This window comes from Scatophagus argus, chromosome 9 (assembly GCF_020382885.2).
Source record: "Scatophagus argus isolate fScaArg1 chromosome 9, fScaArg1.pri, whole genome shotgun sequence".
In the NCBI taxonomy this organism is placed as follows: Eukaryota; Metazoa; Chordata; class Actinopteri; family Scatophagidae; genus Scatophagus; species Scatophagus argus.
In genome coordinates this window covers 14,973,253-14,989,057 of record NC_058501.1, presented here as the reverse complement: position 1 = coordinate 14,989,057, position 15,805 = coordinate 14,973,253, and the positions used below count along the sequence as shown (strand labels likewise).

The 15,805-nt window shown below is 39.9% G+C and overlaps 3 protein-coding genes across 4 annotated transcripts; 1 reads left to right on the top strand and 2 right to left on the bottom strand.

The window, feature by feature from the left end:
- Window positions 1-356: 356 nt before the first annotated feature.
- On the bottom strand, window positions 357-3,155 carry acbd7 (acyl-CoA binding domain containing 7). Its single transcript, XM_046398272.1, has 4 exons — window positions 2,999-3,155; window positions 1,325-1,442; window positions 1,169-1,231; window positions 357-826 (listed from the first exon to the last, which is right to left on the bottom strand). Exons 1-4 carry the CDS (start codon window positions 3,008-3,010, stop codon window positions 753-755), a joined length of 267 nt encoding a protein of 88 aa, XP_046254228.1. The 5' UTR covers window positions 3,011-3,155; the 3' UTR covers window positions 357-752.
- Window positions 3,156-3,640: 485 nt separating this feature from the next.
- On the top strand, window positions 3,641-5,818 carry rpp38 (ribonuclease P/MRP 38 subunit). Of its 2 annotated transcripts, none has more exons than XM_046398270.1 (2): window positions 3,641-3,797; window positions 4,344-5,818. In XM_046398270.1, the coding sequence occupies exon 2, from the start codon at window positions 4,351-4,353 to the stop codon at window positions 5,137-5,139; it is 789 nt and encodes a 262-aa protein (XP_046254226.1). In that variant the 5' UTR covers window positions 3,641-3,797; window positions 4,344-4,350; the 3' UTR covers window positions 5,140-5,818. The 2 variants fall into 2 exon arrangements, with proteins under 2 accessions (XP_046254226.1, XP_046254227.1); XM_046398271.1 differs by having other exon boundaries at window positions 3,648-3,797; window positions 4,314-5,818.
- A 65-nt stretch (window positions 5,819-5,883) lies between these two features.
- nmt2 (N-myristoyltransferase 2) lies at window positions 5,884-15,333 on the bottom strand. Its single transcript, XM_046398269.1, has 12 exons — window positions 15,197-15,333; window positions 14,603-14,720; window positions 12,422-12,563; window positions 11,679-11,797; window positions 11,184-11,275; window positions 10,967-11,083; window positions 10,685-10,855; window positions 10,490-10,598; window positions 10,217-10,387; window positions 9,957-10,124; window positions 9,538-9,675; window positions 5,884-8,629 (listed from the first exon to the last, which is right to left on the bottom strand). The coding sequence occupies exons 1-12, from the start codon at window positions 15,307-15,309 to the stop codon at window positions 8,609-8,611; spliced, it is 1,479 nt and encodes a 492-aa protein (XP_046254225.1). The 5' UTR covers window positions 15,310-15,333; the 3' UTR covers window positions 5,884-8,608.
- Window positions 15,334-15,805: the final 472 nt, after the last annotated feature.

Below are 15,805 nucleotides of genomic sequence, written 5' to 3'. Positions count from 1 at the left end.
GGTCTTTGGTATTTTCTTAGAGGGGGTGGTATTTTTGTTCTGCCTCTCTTTCATGGTTTGGACTCCACCTATTAGTTCCAGTCGACAGGAATCCTAAAAGCATTTGCACATTTTGCACATGACCCAGTTTCGTTTGTCGTAATTAATCCTCTTGTTCATACTGCTGGCCATTAGGACATACCTGGATTGTACATGGCAGGTTGGGGGGGGGGGGGGGGGGGTGTCTACAGTCCCTGTTCTGAGTAATATAATATACACATGTAGTATGTTGACAAGTATTCACGTTTTGACCACCTTATTTATAGTAGTCAAATTTGGATAAAAAATAATAATAATAAACAACAACACAAAAGCAGTTAGGAAAGAGGTTTTATTTTCAAAATTTGTGCAGTAAGTTCACATTTGATGCCATTTAGTTTATCTTCTTTTGATTAGAAATCCATCTACTGCAACAGTATACTGCTGTGCACATGCAGATTACAGTAGTAAACGACATGAATCAGACAAAATAGCAATTAGTGAATTTCAGATTTTTAACCTTCAAGTATGCATAGAAGTTGTTCAGTTGTACAAATTAATTTGGACAATCTACTATATGTAAAAAAAAAAAAGTCAAATCATAAAAAGAAATAGAAAACATCCTGCAAAATGTGGTCTCTGAAAGGAGAAGGCTAATCATTATAGAGTCAGCAGCATTCTTTTAGTACGTGAGTTAGTAGACTTAATTCAGCTCCTACAGTTTATTGCAAGCCTCACATGCCATATTTGCTGATGATTTCCTTTCCGAGTGCAATGTAGGCCGACATGGCATCATCTTTGGACATCCCTGAAAGAGTGTGTAAAAAGCACTTGGGTCAACATGACATGACACAAAGGGGTCAACATGTTATTCGTTGTAGCCAAGGTCAACAGTTCAATCCACCACTTTGGTCCAAACTGAAATATCTCTATTAACTACTGGATAGATTTCCATGAAATTTTGTACAGACATTCATGGTTCACAGATGGATTTAGTCATCTCCTGTGTTATCTCCCAGCAAGTGCACATTTGTGATTGTGAGTGTCTAAAACAATGATTAAAAGGATTGGCATTCCTTTCACATGTTCAGTTAATCATAGCTGATACCAAATAACGAGCCCCAACAATTTTACACTTATAACTTGTTACCTTTCCTGGACTCCCAGGCATCCCATTTGGCTTTTCCTTTAAAGTCCAACATTCCTGGTCTATCTACAATTTTGATCACAGATGAAGAGGAATAAATGTTCAGTATTCAGGTAACATTGCATGGAAGTGATTCTGTTTTTCTGCAGCAAGTCATACCAGTGTTTACGTCTCCAACAGTTGCCTGCTTATAAAGGCCATACAGGTCCAGCAGCTCCTGGTCAGTTGGCTTCGTCTTCACTTTCTTCACATCCTCTGCCATCTTCTCAAATTCTGCCTGCAGGTAATGGATGAGAAGAGAAAAGAAAGAGAAAAATTCTGATTAATAATTCAAAACATAGCTATTATGTTTGCTAATGGTCATCTATCCATCTGTCTATAAATCCATCTAGTTTTTCTGCCCTTTGCCAAGTTTGGCTGAGGAGTCAGACTTGAAGGTATTTGATGTAGCAAGAATGTAATTACATAATATGAGAATGTGCATATTAATCAGTTACAGACAACACTGACTAAGAAATCTGAGCATAGTATTCTAGTCATGGTGCAGAGCCCGGGAAACCCATTGTTGGAGACAAACAATGGGCTTTTATTCAAGACTCTAGTGCCTTTGTGCCCACTTGAATAATCTACTTTACAAAAGATCTGGGACAGAAGAGATAATTATCGATTACAAGAAAGCCTTTTGGGTTGGATAAAACCCTGAACTTTGGACCTTAAATGTCCCTGAACCCATTTAAAATCCCTAAAGATGAATTACTTTTGGTGTTGCATGAGCCAATCAAACATTTTTCATCTTCTCAGAGCAAGATCCTGTTTGTTATAATATTTTCTCATTTGTCTCTGTTTTTTAAGTAAACCGCTCGCAGCATCAGAAAACTCATTTCCTACAAAACATTTTAAACATTCATAACTTACTACTTTTTTTTCATTTTTTTACAATAATGTCTAATTGTTGACCGGATTGCATTGCTCTGTTTTTTTTCTTTTAAAACTTCTCTTGTAGAGAGATTAGAAATGGGAAAAAGTACAACCATAACCATAATCATGTAAACAGAAATGTAAGCATTACTATATGAGGATTCAGATATTGTGGACAAGGTTTATCAAATAGTTGTTTGCTTCCTCTGCTCTGCTTTCATTTCCCCCTCTTGTTCTATTTTGTCCTCTCCTCTCCTAACCATTCATAAAAGTATCACTTTCATTAAACCTTACAAAACAACAATCAATGGCGCTACAGTCTGTGTAACACTCATGTAACACCGCTGTAACACATTTGAAAGTAACGCAGAGCCCCTGCGGTGTCTGACATTGGTTGTGCCTGCCAACAGCAGTCGAGCAATGGCTTCTTCTGGGGTTACAGCAACACTACTTGGACAAACCACACGCACAGCTGCAGCGCCCTACACTACAATACTACAACTTGTGTTAATATGAATGTCGATTTATTAAGTTTTATTCCGATTATGATTATACGTTTGCTAATGATTATTTAGCGTGGCGGTGCGTGGTTGGCTGCGGGAGCATGGCAGGTTTTTTTTTTTTTTAAGATTTTTTTAAATCAATATATTGTGGAGGACATTTTGAACATATTTGAATATTGGTGGGCGTGCCCACCCCATCCGACCAGGTTATAAATTATGATTACGACATACTAATTAATACATAAATATGCTTCGACTCGATTTTATTTCATTTAGCGACTGTCAAAGATGGATGACAACACGTACAGCATATGGCGTGAACACCCAAGCGCTACGACCGTTATTCATTTCATAGCGACATGTCCGCTATGAATGTCGAACAAAATGGAAACAAAAGCAGTTTTTGTCGTACCTGATGAGACATTTTCGCAGACGTAGTTCAAGTAGATGTATGACCCCGGTCGGCTTGAAGCTCTTCGCAGCTGTAATTGCAGCACAACTTATCGATGCAATACTGTCGGTCAAGGGCAGGCCTGCAGAGGAGGGAGCAGGGATCTGCCGAGGAGCTGATTGGCTGCCTGGTCACCACACACACACACACACACACACACACACACACACACACACACTCTCTCTCTCTCTCTCTCTCTCACACACACACACACACACGCACTCTCTCTCTCTCTCTCTCTCTCTCTCTCACACACACACACACACTCTCATACCCACACATTTACACATACTAATGCAATGTACAATGTAGGGAAATTGAAATAGTCCTGCTGGAAGTGTACTTCTGTACTGTACTTGTATTTCCGTTGTATGCTACACTGTAGGTTGTATTTAATAATCCAGAGCTTTCCTATTTCCTATTATTTGTTCTTATTTAGAGTTATTTTGCGGACATTATGTGTTACAGTAGTTGAACAGTAGTTATAATAAGCCAAAAAAACACATCAAACACATAATATAATCGTTTTTATTTTAATTGCATGGTTTAAGAAAGCGTTTTGGACTTTTTTCCGTGTTCCACATGCACCACGAACACAGCAGAATACTGAGCCATTGCTGTCGTTCTGTTCATTGAACATTTGTCGGCGCTGCGGACCTTTTTAAATAAAGTTTAATACAAAGAAGATGGCGGCGCCCTGTAGTTAACCCGTGGTGTTGGACTGAAAAAACAACCCTGCTTTTGCTGTATTAAAAATCAGGTAAAGTAACAAAAAGCCACTGTTGTTTGTTACGTGTGTTGCCGGTCTCAGCGTCGATGCGGTTTTGAGAACAGACGTGTCGAGTTTTCGTTACAGTTGACGAGTAAAGCCGATCTCACTAAATCTGGCTAAAATTGACAGTTTGATTACCATCAAACGCAAAGCCTAACTTGTCAAAGCCGTCAGAGACATAATCAATAAGATGTAGTAGAAATATTGCATGGAATCGCCAATAATCACACCCAATGCAATGTCACAAAATTATGTGCAGTAAGTGCTACATTTGAATATTTTAGTGACTTATTTCTACTTTTATAATTACCTGGAGAAAAAAAAATAAGAAAGACAAGAAATACAGATACATGTTTTTGAAAAGCAGATTTGGCCAGTAAAGAAATGTGAAATGTGTCTGAGTTTTTTGTAATCATTTGTATTTATTACCCTCTTCAATTTTGTATTTATCCTGTTGTATATTCATTATCAGTTATCAATACCTTTACTGTGTCTACCTATCAGGATTTCCTTCTCTGTTCAACATATTGCCAGATGAGGTATGGCCACTGCAGGAAAGCCAGTTAAAAAGGACTTCAAAAGGAAAATTCCAGCCAAGACCTCCTTCATCTCACCATTCACTCCAAAATGGAGCCCACTTCCCCAGGAAGACATGCATTTCATCCTGGAAACCCTGAAGGACAAGCTGCTTTCAACAGGTCTTGAGAAGAAAGAGGTGAAAGTTTTTCACCCATGGAGGAAAAAGAAAGAGCAGAAACCCACTGCCACATCAGAACCCGATCTCCAGGTGAGCCAGGTGCAGGATTCTTCCAAAAACGGCTGGACAGACGTGGCAGCCAGAAGACAACTGGCCATTGGCATCAACGAGGTCACCAAAGCTCTGGAGAGGAACGAGCTCAAACTGGTGCTTGTGTGTAAGTCTGTCAGGCCTAAACACATGACAGATCATCTGATAACGCTGAGCGCGACAAGAGGTGTGCCCGCCTGCCAGGTGCCTCGGCTCAGCCAGAGCCTGTCCCAGCCTCTGGGGCTGAAAAGCGTCCTTGCACTGGGATTCAGACGGTGTGCCTCCAGTGATGGTGAGCTGTTCACTGACACCGTGGATGCCATTACACCCAGAGTGCCTTCACTGGATGTTGCGTGGTTGCAAGTTGCAGCACCTAAAGACTCTGTTGCTGTGGAAGAGGAGGAGGATGCAGGCGGGAAGAAGGGCCATAAAAGGAAGCTCAAGACTGAATCTGAGGAGTCTGCCTCCTCCTGCACTCTGCAACCTCTCAAAGTGAAAAAAATCATTGCTAATCCTGCAAGGAAAAGAAAAAGAAAGTCATAACCAATCAATGCCTAGATATTTAAAGGACCATTTAATATGGTTTTGTTCATTTTGGCCCAGTGTTTTCCAGTTTTTGTTTTTTAATGATTATTTTTTCACTTTTGAATTTTAAAATGAAGCTGTCTTTTTGTGACCCCCCTTGTCACAGGTTATGGCTTTTAGTGTGGACATGAGTCATAACTTTCTTGTTTGTTTCATTTAAAGGCCTGAAGATGTGAAAATAGCTTGTATTTCAAAGTAAAGCTTGCAAACCAGCTTACAAAGACTCAAAACCTGTTTTGAGATAAGTACATAATGCATTACAGTGATTCAGAACCAAAACACTTGATGGATCAACAGGTTTCTGCTTTTTTTGTGGGCAATTTGGAGATGTCACAATGGTGTCTAAGAACTATTGATTATTTCTTTGTTTTCTTTCTAGCTTTCTAAAGCAAGTCTCTGTTCTCATACTTCACTAAGATAAAAAGGAAACCAGCACTGGAGGGTATGATAGTTCACATGATTTTTATCAACTTGGTTAAAAATAACCCTGGTGTGATCCTTTTATTTATCATTAGCCAGAGACGGGCACAACATAGGACATTTAAGTTGGTGTGAATAAGTTGTGTTTGTGTTTCTGAATCAAACTGTATGTGTGATGGCAGCCTCTCCAGTAAAAACAACTTCAATTTAAACCCACTCAGTTCAACTGTAGTGTCCTGTAAATGTGCCCTCACCCCCCGTTAAAAAAATTCATTGCTCGTGTTCCTTTTGAAAATGAGTTTATTCAATCAAATATCCATGCTGGTAGAGCTGATGTGTGTGTGTTGAAACAGTTGTTATTTGCATGGGGGTCATGTCTTAATGATGCTGGTACAAGTTCTTCACCCTTTTCACAGCTTACAATGGATTTGGATAAAAATATTGTTCTTCAGTTAGAGAAAGCTGTATGTCATTCCAAAAGTACACCCCCAACCCCAAAATCTTACTTAAAAAAAAACCAAAAAAAACATTTGAAATAAGGCAGGTACTTCGGGTTGAGTTGTCACTAAAGGGTGTGGCTGAGTAACATCACGGCAGCAGAACCAACATGCTCAAAGTTCATTCAAACAGCTGCAGGCAACACATCTGTGACACACCAATATCCAGGAGGCACACCGTTTCAGTGCTTTAATAATGACAGTAACATCTGTCTTTGTTGACTGTTAAATGGTTTAAAAAAGATCTTTGAGCCCTGAAGCACTGACTGTCCGTTTGTTATCCTTTTCTCGCTAATATATAAAGGGATGAGGAAAGTTACATCACATACAGAAAAATGAGTAACAATGGCAGCAGCCTCTAGCTCTCGAGTTCTGCAGAGCCACATGAACGTCAAACATAACTCAACGCGAAGAGAAAAGAAAGTTTTTTAAGCTTTGAGTACACCAGCAGCATCGTCATCAAAGCTCCTCATCCTGCGCAGCTGAGCACAGGGTCATAATGCCAAATAATCCGAGTCAGTTTTGAAGTTGACTATTTAACTTGAGATTTTAGAGAAAGAAAAAGTCCAGGAATTATGTCTTAAGACGTTTTGCAAAGTACAATAATAAATATCAAAACTGTTCAAAGCATTTCACGTTTAGCTGCACGACACACTAAAAAATGACCCACAATACATTTGTAAGACGCACAAAAACAGTACCATCAAAAAAAAAAATAAATTTCAGAGATGTAATTAAAAATGGACCTGAAAAACCAAACACTTACGAGGCCAGAGCTGTACGTGTGGCCTGCTTCACAGGAGCATCTTGCTCATTGCTTTGCAACAGGTTACTGAAACCAATAAACTTCTGAGGGGCAACGACTAAATTAACAAAAAAAGTGACCCTGGCTGCTTTAAACATAAATGAGAACATTATCCTTTTAAAGTAAGCCATTTCACACTATAAAACTGTCTCTAGACAGAAATTGTTTGTTGTTTTTTTTTTAATTCTGCTGCAGTAACTTTTGCCTCCATTTTAACTGACAAACACACCAGTCACATGCAGATAACCCTAAGCTGTGTCTGTTAATACAAAGAGCTGCATGAGTGTATCAGTGATTATTACTGAACATGTGGTTTAAACGGTCTCTTAAATATACCAAATCTAGAAACAAAACTGAAAACTGCGCACATCCTTCATATAAAAATGAAGGTTGTACAGTATGTATTGCAACCCATCTGTTTTGAAATCTGACCCTTTAAGAAAGGACCCTACTTTGCTTGTCGAGGAACTCAAAAATTGTGCTTCATTGATGCAATACATTCTTCATCAAAAACCACGTAAAACAACGTTGTCTGAACAAACTCAGTGACATCTACACTGCTTATGAGGAAAATACTTTGGATCAGCCCTCCTGAACCCCAAACTCACACTACAGGAATAAATATGTTCTGGCTTTAAATGTACAGGTAACTATATAAAGTTTTAAACAAAAAACACGTATATCACTGCACCAGCTGGATGAGTCCTTCCATTGACATGTCCTGTTTGTGTATGTGTGTTATTTGACAGTGTGTGTGTGTGTGTGTGTGAACATACTTGTTATGATAAGTTTTCTTCCTTTATACATCAGCTATCACAGCAACATGTTCTTAGCATTTGTAATTCTACTGAGGCCCAAAACAGCACAGAAAGGAGAAGAAATTTTCAAGGCTTTCTGCCAGAAAGGCCTTCTAACGCAATGTTCAGCTTGTGAAACCATCAGTTTGGGCTAAAATAAACTGCCAACACTGACTTTTGGTTTCTCATTGGACACAAATAGCTGTCTCCGGGGTTAAAGTCCCGGGTTTGAGCCATCCATCCACCCCAATCTCCCCCTTATGCATATTTTTTTTGCTCTTTATAATGCATCACCAGACTTCCTAAAGGTTTTCTGGCAGAAAAGCCTGAAGGCAAGCTTCTCCCACGTGCCAAAACAGAAAGCTGAGAAACTTCTGACCACGAAGATGTGACACTGGACGGGAATAATAAGTCTTAAACTGCCTTTAGGAACCCCTGTGCAGCAGCAGTAGGGACACAATAACTAACAGTTCTATATCGTGGTCATGTTGTTGTTGATTATCATTTACATAGTTCAATGTCAGCGAAATTAAAAGACATGCCAGTCCTTTCTAATGAGGTGTCTGCTGAGGAAGAGGAACTAAACAAAATTCACAATGTCAAGGCATCCTCTTGTACGTCAAACTGTTTTAAATGTGAGTGTGTATGTCAGGAGCATTGTACTGTATGAGTATCTCAGGCATAGCATGACTTCACATTCAGGATGTTGATGATTTAAGAGTTTTCACCTCCAGGTGAACTGAGAATGTTCTTGATGACGGGTGAACCGCCTCTCAGTCTCCAGGTTGGTTTGACTGCTGTAGTTTTCATTGTCTAGCTTGGGCTACCTGTATGTCCAGGTAAGGAACATCCCGAGGTCGCTGACGGCCTCTTGATCAGTGTTTGTGTAGCAGCCCTGAAGAGACCTGCTACTGAAGGACGAGGCCAACCTGATAAACAGAGGGTAACCTGTTGTTAGAGGAATTTGGATAAAAAGAATACAAACATTCAAAGCTATTTATAGATTACTCCTTAAATATGTATTTATTTATTCAGTTAGCTAGCTGAGCTAAGTAACTGACAAAACCAACATTGGCTTGCTGATATAAGACTACTTTTGATGGAGGAGTAAAAGAGATAATTGAATGTGAAGAAAAATGTTAAGATACATATACACTGTAGCCTCATAACTGATTTGAAAAATTAGCCAGTGCTTTAGGGGTTGTAGAAGAAATTATAAAATTCCACTGGGGACATTAATGGGTTGATGATGGGAACTGGAAAGATTTTGAATTACGTTTCACACAAAAGAAAAACCAAGAATGATCAAATACTGTAATTTCAGGTATATGGAAGCTATTTCTCACTCAGAGATTTCTACATGAATGCATAAATAAATAAAATGAAGTCATACCTACATTTACAAGGGATTGACAGTCATGTTTAAAGTTTTACTGCCACAAATGATGGTAAATGTGAATAACTAGCTGAAACCAACTGGTAGTTACAAAGAACACACAAACTTAGCAAGAGATACAAATAACTGGTGCCATCGAAACAAAACAGGCTTATTCTATAAAAATGCTAGTGCTAATTTCACTACCCCTCAGTCGAACTGAGCTTACATGGGCTTCTACTAATCCCCTTCACTGAAGCATTTCAGTTGACTCAATTTGAGTGTACAACTTTCAAATGCTATGGCCCAGCAGGCAACACAGATATTAAACAGACAACCAGAAATACCAACAATGTCTACAAAACAAACCTATGGGCCGTTTCATCTCTTGTTATATCTTAACACCTGACTTGAAAGTGCGCTGACTAAAAGTTGATAGTTCAGACAAAATATGCTGCTCACCTTATCGGGGTCCATTGCAGGACATTTCCAGTTGTAGAGGTAATACTGCAGATTTCCATCTCCTATGCCAAACTTGAGCTTCTCCAGGAACACCTTATTCTCCATTAGATCCAAGGCATTGAACACATCAAAACCTTTCTGTTAAACACAAAGAATAAGAAATCGCAAACTGAATGTCATGACGAATTACAGCATAGCATTGAAAATCAATGTTTGGTTTGAGTTTAAATTTTAAAAAAAACATCTGAGAATCATTAATATATTAAGGTTCTAAAACATTTTTCATGTATTTTCAGCCCTGGAAGCCTATTTCTCTTTTCCTGATTTTAACATAGACAACTGGTAGTACCAAAAAACAGTAAACTATACTGGTAGTGGCATATGTTTTACAAACAACTCTAGATAGAGGGTAACATTACCATTTTGGCCAGGATCAGTGCATCATTCATTAAGTCCAGTAGCGGGGTTTGTGTATGAACATTGTAAAAAGAGTAAGCAGCCTTCAGGCTCCTATGAAGAGGGTGGTGCATCACGGTTGACGGCAGAGTGTAGAAACTAGTGAAGTCTGTCAGTACACCACCAGCACCCTAAGAAGAGAGAGAGACACAACAAGAATTTCAACAGAAGAATCAACAGACAAGCCATCAGTATGTTGAGCACAGAAAATGATTTCAGATACCTCTACTACATAAGTGTCAATTATGTTGTCCTGTGGCAGGAACCAGTGAGCCACCTCCTCTTCTCCCATAGAAGGTGCAAGTTGGAAACGTTTCAGGTATTTCTGTAGCAGCTCAGTGACCTGGCGGATGTCACGCTTCTCCATCGGCCGCAGACCTGGAGTCTTGGTGCTCTATGTGAGAGTGTAAAGAGCAACAGGAAAAAGTCCATGTAAGTTCCTGCCATTGTAAGAACTGCAAAAAGAGATCCAGGACTGACATGACGAAGTGTTTACATCTGGAAGTCTGTAGAGTTTCATGGTTCTTTGCAGGGTCATGTTTCTGCTCAGATGGGAGAATTTCACTTCCACAAGCTTTCTGGGGTTCAGAGAACGATGCCAATATCTGATACAGACAGAAACAAGAGTGAATGAGTTAAATGACTTCATGACAGAATGTCCTACATGTTTTGTGTTTGAAATACTGCGGACCTGCATGTGGACACCGGTTTAGGCAGCACCACTCCTGCCGTGTACACTGCCTGAAATATTCCCTCTAAGTTCACCCTCCGTGTGATCTCTCTGATTAGCACTGGTGCAACACGCTTTGAACGCAGCTTCTTATGGACACACAGGAAGTTGATTTCAACCATCCTCTTCAGCCTGGAGCAGCAGAAGGAAAGAAGGGGAGTTGTGCATTACGCTAAAATGAGTTTCCATTGACTCATACTGCTGCTCTTTACCAAATGCATATGATCAGTTATGAGGACTCACGTGTCATAGATGCGTATATCTGCAGGGATGGCACTGATGAAGCCAACAAGCTTCTTATTTGAGGAAACTCTTACTCCACAATGCCACTGTGATAACCAGCCAGGTGGACGCAGAGCCCTGAGAAAGGACAATAAGTTAGCGGGGGAGCAGACAGTTGAACATTGCCTATACATCAGCAAAGTATTAAACAAATCCAACAACAGAAGTCAAAGTTTACCATTTGAGAAAGTTTGGTGAATAATCAAATCTGAACATGTTGTCGTCGTCCTCCACATAGTTCTCATTTAGCAATGTGTACAACTCCTTCAGCTGAAAAAGACACAGCAAACAAGTTATTTTATGTATCAACTCTACAAAATGTATTTTAGAGATGCAGTGATTAAACAATTACTCATTTAGTTGATCAAAAGGAAATTAACTGGTGACTACTAATTGTAATTTTTCAAGTAAAAATGGCGAAAATTTGATAGGTCTGGGTTCTCAGATGTGAGAATTCTACACTTGGTCTTATAAAATCTTGAAAAATTTGCAGGTTTTGGACAAAACAAGACATTTGATACGGAAATGGGGTATGTCTCACTGTTTTCCGGTGTTTTCACTGACCAAAAAACAAATTAACCGAAGAGAAAAATAACTGTTAGATGCAGCGCTAATGTCTTTACTCTTGTAAATACTGTACTTGTAAGTGCCTGAGACATAGCACTGTACTTACTACATCTGCATTGCTGAGATCCAGAGTGTCCCACATAAAGCCTTGAGGTAAAGAATAGGGCTCCTGTCTTATGTTTTCTTTGTCTGCTTCTATCGGCCCGTGACTCGTCACCACTTCGTCTGGAAAAACAGCACAGCACTTGCCAAAGACAAAACTACTTTCCAATCACCACATTTCCAACAGACCTGTCAGTTTCCTGTTCATGCTTGTGCTCAGATGACACTCAAGCCGAGCAATCACCAAACTGAAATGTCTTTTTAAAACTCATAAAAAAACGTCTGACAGTTACACTGATCAAATCTACTTCTGCTGGTCCTGTGTTGACCAGGCGGGCACAAGCCACAGGCCCTCACGCGCAGGACTCATCTTTGGCCAATGGTTGTCATGGAAACAGCTTAATCTAATGCCACAGAGCACGCCAGGACCCCCAATGTACTTCACAGCTGACTTGTCTTTGGGACTCTTGGTTTTGAGCATCACAAACTGTGATAAAATAAACCCAGTAGATGGCACTGGTGAACAGAAACACCATTCAAAAAGTAAAACTGAGTTTGGGATGCAAATTTGAAGCAAATTCCATAACCATCCATTGGCCAAGTTAATAATTAATAATAACTCAATTCATAAAGAGCTTATGTAAAGTTTATGCATTTCCTCAATAAAAGTGCTCTTCAGCACAATTAAAATAGACAGAAATTACATAAACAATGCTCCTGCTCATGCTCAGTTAAACAGGCACTTACTTAGCTTGGGCACAGGCTGGGTGTCCCAGAACTGGTACTTGTGCTTTGCTGCCTCGTCGATGCTCTTAGCTGGACCCTGGCAGGACAGCAGTTCCATTGCTCTTTGGATGTCCTGCAGCTTCTGAATGGGCAGGCCAGGATTCTACACATACAGAGGGGACCCAAATGAGAACAAAGAGACTGGGTCTAGAGTGTGAGCACAACATAAATGAACCTTTCCCTGCATGTGTGACGTGCACATACAGCGACATGTCTGCTTCCATGATCTTGTCATAGACAGAATATCCTGCATAGGCCTAATAATAAAAATGTTGTGGACATGACCTCAAAAATGTTTGCCAACCTCAAAGTACTGACCACTGTGTTGACATGTGACTCTATTTAAATAAGAATGTCACCAACATTTTAGGACTCAATGCAGCACCTAAGCTGGATGAAAAGAAACAAACTATGCTGAAATACATTTCGCTGTCATTTCTGGTCACACTGAGAAACTGGACTCGCAGTAAATTACCTGTTAAGGAAAGAAGGATTCTCTACAGCCCTGTGCAAAATGTTTATTACTTAGTTAGATGCTGAGTATCTGCTGTATTTATTGTTTTGGTTGTGAGGTTTTATTTTATTTATATTTTATTAATTTATTAATTAATTCCAATTCTCATGTCTGAATATTCTTAAGAAATAAAACTACTATTTTTAGAACAAGCTATCATCCAACAAATGCATTTTTTTTTCTGATAGGAAAGACAAGCAAAATTTACTGATATAACAAATCAGATAACCAAAAGCAACCCAAAGCGCTTTACAGATTACCGTACACAGGCAAAAGAAGAAGACAGAAATAAAAGAGTAAGAAAACAAATGCACATAGAAGAAAACAGCAAAAGTGCACTGAATAAAAACAAATAAAAAACAATTCAAAAGATGAAGAAGAATAAAAAGGAAACCTAACACTAGCAAATAAATTTGTAACAAAAAATTAATTAAAAGCAATGCTAACAGGCAGATCTTTAGCTGGAATATGAAAGTAGTCTGCATTGCCTCAATTCTTTTGGCAATTTGTTTGACGTCTGTGCAGCAGAGAAGCTAAAGGCAGCTTCACTATGTTTAGTTTTGGCTCTGGGAAAAGCCAGTAATCCAAAACCAGCTGAGGTCTGCAAGGTTTGTATTGGGATATCTGTTAAATATTTTGGATCAAACATGTGCATCGATGAGGCGTAGCAATGTAGCCACCAATGTAGTGACATGAGAACTGAGACTCCCAGTTATATGCTCGGACTAAGTCTAAATCATTCACATGTAAGACGCAACAGAGGGCATGTGTGGGATTTACACCTGTTTTAAATAAAAAAACCCAGTACCAGATAGGTGATACTGAGCACAAGTTTGAGCCACATTAGCCGTTCACACAGACTGCTAATAACATAAATACCAGATCATCGCTGTTCACCTACCAAAACACCTATGTCTACAAGAGCAGTTCAGCAGACGCTGTGTCCACCATTCTTACTGTGAGTATGTTTACATGAACATAGTTTAGCTGTGAGTCTTACGCTGGTACGGTCATTATCGAGACATGACGTATACATGATTCTGACAGTTTCCAGGTTTGTGAAAGCGAAGACTCTTGTTGTTTGCATTTGCAGTAATCCTGGTAAAGTGCAGCGGTGCATGTTTCCAATCTTTTTGTCTCTTATGACAGGGACCGGAAACTTCAACTCCATTGAATCTGTTCCCGGTGGCCAGGTGTTAAGATTTTAGGAGACTGTGTAGATTCAGCTGTTTCTAAGATCAAAGAACTGAATATTGGAGGTGTATGGGACCGCTGCAACTGGCAAACACTATTCCTGTTTCTCAAAATCAAGTGAAAGGGATTGTCCTGGTTACTCCATCTGTGATATGATGGGAAAAAGCAAAACTGAGAAAATATGGTCCATGATGTTGTGCTTAGTGTTTCAAGGTTGCTCTGACTAGAAGCCACTAACATCATCAACATCTTTAGGATTACCTCTACTGTTACTATCGGCGTTATTATAGGAATGTGTTTTCTCACTCCTACTGCAAGAACCCCATCTACCATCAGTCTGGCAAGTGACTCCACTAGGTTAGTGGGTTACAGTTTTGTATTTTACCCTCTGCTAAGAAAGGCTCGGTGCACATTCCAGTAGGTCATCATCGCACCTTTATCTCCTGAGAGTCAGAGGCAGAGTCAGACTTGGCTCCCCCTGAACTTGGTTTCTCTTTCTTCCTCTTCTGCTTCTTTTTCTTCCTCTTGGCTCCCAAATCCCCCCCTGGACTCCTACAGATATGAAGACAAGCGCACAACACATCATTTAAACGGTGCTGACTTTGACTCACATCCCACTCTCTACGGACACGCACATACGCACACAGCCAGAGCAGCAGCGAGCTAACGTTAGCTACCATAGCAACGACTGACAGCTGAGCTAACCGAGCGTTAGCTAACTATGGGTTTGTCTGACCGTTCGGCTGTCATGTCATTCAGCCGGGATGCTAGCGGAGAGTATCTATTTGTACGTGAAGGCAAACACGGTTAAAACAAAAAATAAAATGTATATCAGCACTTCTACTGTGGTTACGAGTTTAAAACGACGGCCTTGTAGCAAACAGCCTGGCTGTGTTTGTGTCAGCTAAGGTTAGCTAACTGCGCTAGCTGTACCAGATCGTGCACGCATACAAACAGGCAGCGCACAAACAGGGTGAGTGAAATAACGTTACTGCGTTTCCTAAACGGACCGAACAGGCCATCCTCACCCTTGCATATGCTCATTCTCCTCTTCGTTGTCCCCGTCTATTCCGCAGGTATCCTGGTCGTCTAGCTCCAGGCTCTGCTGACTCGCCGCGGATTCACTGTCCTCCGCCATCATAAAAATGTGTTAAAAAATTGCCAGGCACCGTATGACAGAGATCATGGGCAACGGGAGAGAGAGATGGAAAAACAAAGAAAATGTCGGAGGAAACCGCACCGCCTAGAGGCCAATGGAGGGAAATGTCCTTATTTTAACGCAAAACGCGGTCCAGTAGTGCCCAAATTAAATTGCTATCTGATTTTAAGACAAACATCAGTGTCATTACTAGCACTATACAGATTTCGTGTGAGTTTGTGGCAATTTGATTAATTTAACACCATGCATAGTGAGCACAGTTTAAACACCATATGTCTTAAACTACATCTGACACAGGGCCCGTGCACAAGATGGCATAATAATAATAATGTAAAACCTGTCTTAGCTGATATTGTAGAGTACGAACAGATTCCCAAATATATTTGCACGTAATCAAATTACAGCAAGACAATTTGACCCACAGTGAATCTGTGATTTTTTTTTAATGGGGTGGGGTGTGTTTATATGCATTTGATAT

Excerpts from the sequence above, each read along its gene's own strand:
- acbd7 (XM_046398272.1), bottom strand. Across the intron at positions 1,232-1,324 it reads TGTTGGAGACGTAAACACTG|ATAGACCAGGAATGTTGGAC; the intron begins GTATGACTTGCT and ends TCAAAATTGTAG. Across the intron at positions 827-1,168 it reads TGCCTGGGAGTCCAGGAAAG|GGATGTCCAAAGATGATGCC; the intron begins GTAACAAGTTAT and ends ACACTCTTTCAG.
- rpp38 (XM_046398270.1), top strand. The coding sequence starts at position 4,351 with ATGGCCACTGCAGGAAAGCCAGTTAAAAAGGACTTCAAAAGGAAAATT.
- nmt2 (XM_046398269.1), bottom strand. The coding sequence starts at position 15,309 with ATGATGGCGGAGGACAGTGAATCCGCGGCGAGTCAGCAGAGCCTGGAG. Across the intron at positions 10,125-10,216 it reads TTGACACTTATGTAGTAGAG|GGTGCTGGTGGTGTACTGAC; the intron begins GTATCTGAAATC and ends CTCTCTTCTTAG. Across the intron at positions 9,676-9,956 it reads CACTGATCCTGGCCAAAATG|AAAGGTTTTGATGTGTTCAA; the intron begins GTAATGTTACCC and ends TGTGTTTAACAG.